The following is an 11,340-nucleotide window of genomic DNA, read 5'->3' on the forward strand; positions in this document are numbered from 1 at the left end:
ACGCTACTATTTATTAGTTATATTTAATTGGTTCAGGCTACGTTGCAACGCAATGGCCGACGCTCCATATGAGGACAGTTATTTTGCGCAATATCGCCTCGGAACGCTCGCTCCTTGCCTGTGTAGATGAGGTGTAACACAAACATTAAATGCCATTGACAATGAATGGAGAATGAAGTCATATGTGTCTGAGCAAATCGTCTCTTTTCAAACACAAACATTAAATGCCATTGACAATGAATGGAGAATTTTACATAATTTGTGTCTGAGAAAATCGACACGTTACGATGATAAGAGCGAGCAAATTGCCATTTTCGTATACACAAAGTTTCCCATTAAATTCCCATTGACAATGAATGGCGAATTTATGTCATATGTGTTGCACGGGTGTGATTTTTATAAACTGCAAGCTACGGGGCTCTAGCCCCTCTTTGTCACCACACGTCTCAATATTTGCCATTGACAATGAAAGGAGAAATTAGGTCAAATGTCCGCCAAATGTGACGTAAATTAAACATTAAAACATTAAACACCATTGACGAGCAAATCGCTAACCAATCACATAAATTCAGTTGTCATTTTACTTACTCATTGTGAAAAGGGGGACTTTTTTGAGGGGAATCAATGAAACATTGTTAGGACTATAGTCTGTCCTACATTGTAAATTAGTATCTTCTTCCTACTAGTATGTCCTACATTGTAAATAGTTTCTTCTTCCTATAGTTCCTAAGTTCGTATGTCCTACATTGTAAATAGTTTCTTCTTCCTAATAGTATGTTCTACATTGTAAACAGCGTCTTCTCCCTCCTGCGTTGCAGAATGGGGAGTCCTGGCTGTGAGGCGCTCTACATGGGACCTCCTCTCCTTCACCCCCACCCGGACCCTGTGAGGCCGTGGCACCACCACCCCCACCACGGTGACCTCATCACGGAGGACGTCAAGCCCCCTCGTGGTCTGCTGGGGCTCCCGGACCCCCCCAACAACAACGACGGCTGGCCGGGGACGGGGACGGGGGTCTACCACCACCACCACCACCACCAACACCTGCCCTTGTGCTGTGAGGACAGCAGCAGCAGCCTGAGCCCCCCACCCTGGATACTGAAGGAGAGCAGCCTCAGCCCCCCACCCTGGATACTGAAGGAGAGCAGCCTGAGCCCCCCACCCTGGATACTGAAGGAGAGCAGCCTCAGCCCCCCACCCTGGATACTGAACAAGGTTATTATTATTATAAGGTTATTGCGAACACAGTGATTGCGAATGCAATGAGCACTAACTATGAGACCTAGCAGAACATGTCTGTCTGTCTGTGTGTGTGTGTGTGTGTGTGTGTGTGTGTGTGTGTGTGTGTGTGTGTGTGTGTGTGTGTGTGTGTGTGTGTGTGTGTGTGTGTGTGTGTGTGTGTGTGTCACGCTGTAACACCACCCGCCCACTACCAGAGGGCGCAGCTGTATCACACACACAAAAAAAAAGGTTTGTTTCTGTTGTTGGGCATGGACAGTATATGATGTATAGAAACATTGCAACAGTACGACAAAACAGGTCAAATATAAATGCTTGTGTTCAATAAAGATGACGGAGACCTGTCCGCTGTCCCCCGGCGTGTCCCTGATGTCCTCCAAGGCTCCAGAGCTGATGTGTCCAGTGGTCCACCATGCCCAGGGGGGGACGGGGACCCCCACCCAGGGGGGGACAGGGACCCCCACCCAGGAGCTGGAGGAGCGCTGTCTGGAGCAGGTGCAGAGCCTGGTGGTGGGCGAGGTGCTGAAGGACATCGACACGGCCTGCAAGCTGCTCAACATCACAGCAGGTATAGGGACGGGGTTACATGGTGCATTAAAGGGGGGATACACTGAATTATGTCATTAATATAATCAACACTTTCATGTCCCAGGAATGGGTGGACCAAAGGAGAGGTCCCAGCTTGATTATTTTTTTAAGAATATTTTTTAAATAAATATCCACAGAAACCATCGATTTTGTCCCCTATATGATAGGGCCCACTATGATATATATTACTATTATTTTTTTGTTTGTTTGTTTGTTTTTAAAAAGTCATGATGACTTAAAGTTGCCATTGCTGTACTTCAATATAGTTTGATGAGAAATAGTTTTATGGAATATTAATAGGGTAAAATTCTGTGTTTAGTGATGTTTTGACAAAAGTTATGCTTATTGTTCTAGGGTTAATGCAGGAAAAGATTATTTTTCTACTCGAGTCGTGACCATAACAATTATTGTGGCTTAAAGTGTTTGATCTCACGCGGACGACCATTATCCGCTGAAACAAAGAGCTAGTGTGACATTAATGGTAGAAGTGTGGCCAAACAAACCTTCTAAAGCATCTTTCACTCCTTTGTGTGTCTGTATCGCCGCCTGTCTCTCTGAACGCCCTGTGCAAACGTCTCTCTGTGTTGACAACACACACCGCCGTCATCTCCACTTTCCCAATAGCTTTTAGGAGCTTTTCACTTGACATTAAGGTTCAATGATCCACTGTTTACTTTATAATAACTTTTAGAAGCTTCTCTCTTGACATTAAGGTTCAATGATCCACTGTTTACTTCATAGCACTGGAACAGGACCTGTTAAAGGCCAAGCCGTTCGGTTTAATTGGTTGCATGTTCACAGGTTGGCGTGCATGTGTGTGTGTGTGTGTGTGTGTGTGTGTGTGTGTGTGTGTGTGTGTGTGTGTGTGTGTGTGTGTGTGTGTGTGTGTGTGTGTGTGTGTGTGTGTGTGTGTGTGTGTGTGTGTGTGTGTGACTGTGTGTGTGTGACTGTGTGTGTGTGTGTGTGTGTAGCAGAGTGGCTCCCAGTCTCAGCCTGATGGCCTAAAAAGTCTAATATCTTCCCTGAGTCACAGGGATGCCTTTGGTTTAGTGGTTATGTTGGCTTTCCATGCGGTAGACCCAGGTTCGATTCCCAGGTGTGAGTGTGCATGCATGCGCTCATGCAGGTGTTTTGATTAGGTGTTGGATCCAGTACCTTGTGTTGATGTCCAGTGCCTTGCCTAAATCCAACATGTTGATGTCCAGTACCTTGCCTAAATACAACATGTGTTGATGTCCAGTAGGCCTACCTTGCCTAAATACATGGGTTGATGTCCAGTGCCTTGCATTTGATGTATTACTGTATTGTTGTTGCTGACTGTAAATCGCTCTGGATTAAGACCGTCTGCTAAATGCCTAATTTGTAATTGTGAATTGTAAAGCTGTCCTTTTAAAGTTGTCTCTTCCATTCTAGAACCTTCTAAAGTTGACTCTTCCATTACAGAGCCCATGGATTGGAGCTGTGTTCACGTCCAAAAGTGGTTGCTGTGGACAGAGCATCTGTACAGACTACCTCAGGTGTGTTAATAACAATAACAATAATAATAATAACAACAACAACAACAACAACAACAACAATAATAATAACTAGAAGCTCGACCGCTCTAGCACCACAGAAAGAAAAAGAAAAAAAAGGTGTAATGCAGAAACCTGTGGCCTGTTACCAGGGATGCGTCGCTGTTTGATGACGTTGTGTAGAGTGGTCCTAATAATAATAGCTCAGATTTATATAGCGCTTTTCTAAGTACCCAAAGCGCTTGGTAAATGGCCAAAAGAGGTGGCTGAAATGTTCCTGAATTTTACCTGTACAATATGTGAAGACATTGAGGGCGGGATAATAAGTCTAGAACCTTGGCAGAGTACTTAATACTTGTAATGAATAGTCTGTTGAAGTATGGAGGCAAGTGGAGTGCTGGTAAACTCGGCCCTAGCAACCAGACACCGCGTCGATTAATACCGGTATTCTGATTCTGGTAGTGGGACGTGGGCATAGAGTATAAAGTAGGATAGAGACCGAACTGGAGCGTTAGAGAACCGGATGTGGGATTATATCTCTTTCACTCTTGAACGACTCGGAATCTGCTAGGAGGAAGTGGCTAATGTTGCTCGAAGAAGATGATGATAATGATAATGATAATTGTTATGACCTCCAGGTGTGTAAGGTGTTCCAGGAGCTGACAGGGAAGGATCTGTGCTCCATGACAGAGGAGGAGTTCAGACAACGTTCCTCACAGTGTGGAGACATGCTGTACGCTCACCTGGACATCTGGAGGTCAGGTAGGAGCACTGATACTTGGGAGGGGGGTTTAAGTAAGTAAGTAAAGTTCACAGACAGTTATATTGTTGTAGTTGAGTCCACCCAAAGAGAGTCAGAGTCGAGACCAAGTCCGAGTTGGGGAAATTCCGAGTCAATTAAGACCGATTGTGCGAGAGGGTTGAGTCCAAGTCGAGACAGAGACCAGAGATTTATTCGTTTTATTTCTTCTTCAGGTAGAGAAAACACTGGCAGACGCGTAAGCTCTTATAATGTTAATGTGAACTTGTGAAGTGAATGGTCTCCTCATAATATTGGTATAACAAAAGGATTTTGTTGCATTGTAGTGAATCGTTTTAGGCGGAAGGGGAGCTCATTCCATAGCCTATGTAGGGGCAAAACTTGCAAAGGCTCGATCAGCTTTTGTTTTTAATTTTGTGAGAGAAAACGGGTCTGGTCCAGCACTTCAAACATGTTGCACATGTTAATATAAAAATCACACCCGTGTGAACTGAGTGGTGCAACTCCCCTCTCCCCCTGCCACAGCTCTCTCTCTCTCTCTCTCTCTCTCTCTCTCTCATTAGAAGGCAACAGTGCAGCACTATCTCTCTCTCTGTTTCTGACACAACAGCGCCACTTTTGCCCCTACTGGTACTCACAGTCACATAGGTTGACACGGACATTGCTGTTCCTTGGAGTGGTTGCACACTAGTACAGTGTAAAAAAGATGGGGACCACTGTTTTACCATGTGGGGAGGGTGGTGAAATCCAGGTTATATTACATTGATTGCCTTTCTTTCTTTCTTTCTTTTCAGCTGCTGGTATGAAGGAACGCTGCCCTCTAGCAGATGGCAAAGCTGGCAAGTTCTGAGATTACATGTGTATTGTCTTGACTTCACGTCTTGTGTTAAATAAAATTTATGATTATGGATATATCAGAGAATACACACATTTATTGATAGACCAAGTGTAGCAATATTTAATGGAAAAGTAATGAAACCCCTCTTTTTCTTTGTTCTTCTCATAATTGCTAAATACAACGCACAACTGTGTATGGATACAATCAATTATTTGCATTGCAAAATGATTCATACCGATTATTTGCATTGCAAAGCGATACTGTCACACTCTGCCTAGTGTGGGTAGTGTTTGTCGAAAGGCACTCGTTGAAAATTGTAAAAAAAACTGGAAAGTTTCTGAAAAGAGAGTCCTTGTTGCAGATTAGAACAGACGACCAGTGTTCAAAATGAACAAAAGTACAACATTAAGTGGACAGATTGGCCTGGTGTTCACACCTGGACAACATTAAGTGGACAGATTGGCCTGGTGTTCACACCTGGACAACATTAAGTGGACAGATTGGCCTGGTCTTCACACCTCTACAGTCCTTGACTAAATGGCTCAGTGAGCCAGTGGCACTGGCAGGTCTCCCTACTTATATAGGCTAAGCCCCTCCCATTGGACCATACCAAGTCTGAACATTACATCCAGAGACATTGCATAGATATCACATACACATTACATCCAGAGACATTGCATAGATATCACATACACATTACATCCAGAGACATTGCATAGATATCACATACACATTACATCCAGAGACATTACATATCACATACACATTTAAAGTTACTCATCAAAATGTCCAGTTTGTCCACATAATAATACAATTAATAATTAGAGTACTCAATTTCCCACTCTACACAAAACCAATGATGGCATGTTCCCCACGTATAGGCTACAGCTGGTAGTTGCTCCCTACAATGGAGTCAACAATCAATTATCAATCAAGCACCACACAATATATATTTAAAGTCAAACAAATGGCATTCTCTGCAACATAAACAATGAAGGATTCAAACTTCAATCCTGTTTGTTAAATTCAGTGTCAGGGCGTGTCGTTGCTCACGTTTGCTTGAGAAACAGTAGCCGAAACGCACAGAGATCTTGGTAGGTCAGCAGACGGCTATACTGATACCATTCAATGGGCTGATTAAATGGGATATAATGTCACGTTCAGTCAGCCCATTGCATTGATAGCATTTGAACCGGCTGGTATTAGACTTTTAGCTGATTAGGCAGAGGCTCTTCTACACACTGTCAAATAGGTTGTCCTCTGATGTGCCTGTTTGTGCGTGTGTGCGTGCGTGTCCGTGCAGGTGCCGATGACCCCTGGCCAGAGGAGGTGTCCTGCCCCCCCCTCAGCCAGCAGCCCATCCACCTGTGGCAGTTCCTCCGAGAGCTGCTGCTCAAACCTCACAACTACAGCCGCTCTATACGCTGGCTCAACAAGGACAAAGGTGTGTGTGTCACAGTGTGTGTGTGTGTGTGTGTGTGTGTGTGTGTGTGTGTGTGTGTGTGTGTGTGTGTGTGTGTGTGTGTGTGTGTGTGTGTGTGTGTGTGTGTGTGTGCGTGCGTGCGTGCGTGCGTGCGTGCGTGCGTGCGTGCGCGTGCGTGCGTGCGTGCGCGCGCGTGCGTGCGTGCGTGTTGGTGAGTCAAGATCGAGTGTGGGATAATATAGTCTGGCAGCCAACAGGCTTTTCTTGTTCAAAGTCGGTATATATATATATACATATATTTTTTTGGCCTAAAATATTATCTATATACATACATTCATGAATCCATCTGCTCATTTTCAAAATGTCATGATGCTTTAAGTAACATGTGTCAAACTAGGGGGTTTTCATGATTCTGAATCAAAACACACTCCTTGGGGTTGGGCTAAGAACGGCCATATAGCCACTTGCACAAATGTGCCGCTGACCTCATCACATTTGTGATGACGGCTATGGCCGTTTTTAGCCCAAGGCCATTAGTTTGTGCAAAACTGACCGACTATCGTAAACGATACAGAGCTAATGTGTTTATTTTTGGACCACGATGCTTGTATGAGACGATTCTAAGATGACCCGATGCTATTCTCCATAGAGAAATTACTTCCCAGGGGATGAACGAGTGACGTCAGTCAGGCACTTCGGTAGTCTATAATGATGTTGTTGTTGTTTGTTTTCCATCTGACCATCTTCACTGATCCTATATGTGGACAGGGATCTTCAAGATAGAGGACTCGGCTCACGTGGCCCGGCTGTGGGGCATCAGGAAGAACCGTCCCGCTATGAACTATGACAAGCTGAGCCGATCCATTCGCCAGTACTACAAGAAGGGCATCATACGCAAGCCTGACGTCTCCCGGAGACTAGTCTACCAGTTTGTCAACCCCGTGTGAGCTGAGGCAGGAGGTCCGGGACCCCTAGGGGGTCCATTTGGTTCCATTTGTACACTCTCAGAGTAGAGTTACACACCCGTGCGGGACCATTTGGAACCCACTCAAAGGACACTTTGAGACCCACTGGTGTAGTGGAGTGTTTCCAGTGAGCCAACGAGCCAACGACTGTGTTGACCAGAATGGAACAGAGCCTTCATTATATAACTGACTCTGTTTGAACAGAATGGAACAGAGCCTTCAATTAGTATAACTGACTCCGTTTGAACAGAATGGAACAGAGCCTTCATTAGACCTGTGACCGTCGGCCACCGGCCTACTTGGGAATGTTGCAAGTTGGGAACTATAGTCTGCAATACCCGTTGTCATAGCACCTGTTTTAACCCGTCTGTCTGTGTCCCTTTTGTGTCCATATATGGAGATCTCTGTATCTGTCTGTAAGCCTGTGCCAGTAGCATCCTTAACACTGACTCTGTTTGAGCAGAATGCAACAGAGCCTTCATTTGTATTATCGTTAACAGGAAGGAAGTCGGAACAGATCCAGAAGTAAGAGTAATTTCCAAAATGGCTGCTATGCATAGAGCCTATATTCCAGACTATAAGGATATATACTAACATAAGATTAAAGGGATGTTTCACTTACAAATAAATTAGTAATTTCATCGTCTACTCAGGCTTTTGTGAACAGCCAGGACAGTTTTTAAGTTGCTCGATTCGGTATTTAGATATTTGATATTTCAGACACGCTCCCTTCCTATACAAACCCATTGTAACTTCAAACTCCATTTTAACCATGATAGATTCATCGGAGACACCTGTCCTTGGTTCTGGTGACTATATTGTCCTACTCGCGATGGGTCATGTTTTTTCAATTATTCTTTCTTCTTTTTTCATTTTCCCAAAAACATATTAAAAATAAATGAAAAAAGTAAGTAAAGAAAAAAGATGGCCCCCTCAGAAAGGTAGATGATTAAATTACTCACATGTTTTTTTTAACGTGGCCTGACGCCTTATTCTGTTCAATTGGAATCAGCTATTCCCCATCACATCGACGCTGGGTCGGAGATGTGATGGCACACCTAAATCTTGAGAAGCTCAAATATTCCACCAGTCGCTCCGCCCAGAAATTCTATGAGGTTTGGCAGCCATTTTTGGACTATTTTAAACATAAATCCCGGATGTTCAGGTGTAGGACCGTTGTCTAATAGTTGAATTACTCCTGTATGGCAAGTGACAATCTGTGTGAGAACAATGTAATGTGATGCAATATGATATGACCTTATTACCTTTATACTTTTATTTGACTTTATTTTATTGTGTGTCTTTTTTATTTATTTATTTTTCTCAAGGTGTTCTTAATGTATTGTATGCTTATGTGTAGTCTAGTGGTGTATATATGTATGTAGGTAGGCTATGTCTTGTGTGTAGAAAAACCAATAAAAACAATTTAATAATGTGTTTCTTAACAGGAAATATGCCTTTGAGGTAAGAACACGCCTAGTATGTATACATACATACATGCATACATACATAGGGAAACACATTGCTATTTCTTTGTAGCAGCTGCACCACTCAAAAAGTTAGATAGACCCTAAGGTACAATGCTATCTTTTGTCCACTAGATGGGGCAACGGGTACATTTCTGTGAAGTGACTTGAGAAGGAAATCAATTACATTGTCTTTTTGCGAGCCTGAGGCCTTAGTTATGGACATATGGTACAATACATCCACTACCAGTATTACTGTGGGAACAAAACTACTGGAAATGTAGTTCATATGAAGCTTTATTACTGTGTAGGCCTACTGTAAATCCAGCAGGATTGTTTAAGCTTCATTTGCAGCAATATTCTTTCTAGGTGTTTATAAAAGCACACAGGACATCATCATGTAGACCAGTAGTTCCCCAGGGACCACTAGGGGTCCTTGAGGGAGTTCCAGGGGGTCCCCAGCTAAATGATAGTTATAGGAACCAAATGAACCCTTATCAATTCAAATCAAATCAAACTTTATTTGTATAGCACATTTATAGCACACACATAACAGCCAAGGCTGACCAAAGTCTGAACAGGGTAAAAAAAACAACAGAGCATAGCAATATAAAGCAATGAAAAAAAGAGACAATAAAATATAAAACAGTAGTAGTACAAAAGCACAGAGCAGAACAGTGTGTGTGTGTGTGTGTGTGTGTGTGTGTGTGTGTGTGTGTGTGTGTGTGTGTGTGTGTGTGTGTGTGTGTGTGTGCGTGTGTGTGTGTGTGTGTGTTGTGTGTGTGTGTGTGTGTGTGTGTGTGTGTGTGTGTGTGTGTGTGTGTGTGTGTGTGTGTGTGTGTGTGTGTGTGTGTGTGTGTGTGTGTGTGTGTGTGTGTGTGTGTGTGTGTGCGTGCGTGCGTGCGTGCGTGCGTGTGTGCGTGCATGCGTGCGTGTGGCTAGGTCCAAGGTGAAAGATTCACATACAACCCACATTGTCATTAAACCAAACCAAACATCTCCTCACTGTTAGTATGTCTGTCAGCTTCAGCACTCTTCACATTTCGCAGGCAAGTGTGAAGTGGCTGGGATGAGGATCAGCATCTAAATCTGAGGCGCTGGTTCTCAAACAGATTACCTACTGTATACAAGTAGGCCATGAGTCCTTAGTCCAAAAGTGTGGGAGTTCAAGTATCTCAGGGTTTTATTAGGATGGAGTGTGAGATCAGCCAGAGAATCTGAGCAGCGGGATAAGTATTGTATTCGATTTACCACACCGCTGTGATCAAAAAGAGCTGAGCCAGAAGGCAAAGCTCTCAATCTGTTGGTCAGGTCAGCCTTCGTTCCTACTCTCACCTTTGGTCATAAAATGTGGGTCATGACTGAAAAAGAACGAGATCGCGGATACAAGACGCCGAAATGCATTTTCTCAGGAGGATGGTTGGCATCTCCCTTAGGGATACGGTGGGATGCTCACCTTGCATATGAACTGGGTTGGGCATCTATGCCTCCTATAGTCGGTATTCATGATCTGTGTCTGGGTAGATCAGTCGGTAGAGCTCTCGCCTTTGGACCACAAGTTCATGGGTTCGATCCCGGGCACCGCCAACTCCACCAACTCCGCGAATGAGTAGCGTGGCTTGGTGCAGCAGGTCGTGCGGGTCTGCGGGAAGTACTGGTGGTAGGTGTGACGCTCAACCTCAGCAATCCATCTCCCAGGGGTCTAGTGCATTGTAATGGGGATGGACTCCCGCGTATTACCGGCTGATACCGACAATAAGCCACTCCCGACCTACTACCTACTCCAGCTGGGAGGAGGTCATGGAGCAGACCCAGGACTGAAGGGATTGTATCTCTACAGTGACCAGGGAATGCCTCAGGATTCCCTGGTCAACGCTGGGTTATCTATAAAAGTGTATTAAAGGGAAAGGGAAGTGTTGGTTCCCCTGCTGGAACTGCTAACTCCGTGAACCGATTCTAAACAAGAGGTTATGGATGGATGGATCTAACCAATGTAGCCTATGTCATGCCAACCAATGTTTGTCTTTATCTGTCTTCACTGTTAACATATTTAAAATCACAATGGACATACATGTCACTGACTGATGCTGATACAGTTGGCCTGTCAATGTACTAGCGGCTAGCCTATCACAGATAAATCATTCCTGCATATGGCTCTCCTGACTAGAGTCGGATCTGCAGGCTGCTCGAGATGAGAGCTCATCTGGATCAGGTGGATTATCTAATGTGATCCTGGGCTCTACAATCCATCTGCCAATCTGGGGAGAGCAACGGACTGACCTCATGCTTCTTTCACTGCATGAGGAGTATTCTTTTCACCTGACAGGTTTCCCCGATTCGATGTAGCATGTGGAAGGAACACATTATTCCAACCAGTTCCAACCAGTTTTTCTCTTTTCCCCTCTATTCACCCTGGACTTTCTATAAGTCCCATGAGAATGAGGCAGGCAGCCAGACATCAGCCAATACTGGATATACTATAACGCTTTCTATTTTACAGCCTGACTTTAATTAACTCTCACAATGAGAAAAGGAAGCGAGACAATC

The 11,340-nt window shown here is 44.2% G+C and overlaps 1 protein-coding gene across 1 annotated transcript; it reads left to right on the plus strand.

Annotated features, from left to right (window-relative positions):
- Positions 1-819: 819 nt before the first annotated feature.
- LOC308314983 (SAM pointed domain-containing Ets transcription factor-like) lies at positions 820-7,309 on the plus strand (the record flags this gene model as incomplete). Its single annotated transcript, XM_080762807.1, has 8 exons — positions 820-1,014; positions 1,063-1,215; positions 1,570-1,807; positions 3,271-3,344; positions 3,980-4,103; positions 4,896-4,940; positions 6,243-6,383; positions 7,131-7,309. The coding sequence occupies 8 exons, from the start codon at positions 820-822 to the stop codon at positions 7,307-7,309; spliced, it is 1,149 nt and encodes a 382-aa protein (XP_080618933.1).
- Positions 7,310-11,340: the final 4,031 nt, after the last annotated feature.

The sequence above is a fragment of the Protomyctophum bolini genome, assembly GCF_963924005.1.
Source record: "Protomyctophum bolini genome assembly, chromosome: 5".
NCBI lineage: Eukaryota > Metazoa > Chordata > Actinopteri > Myctophiformes > Myctophidae > Protomyctophum > Protomyctophum bolini.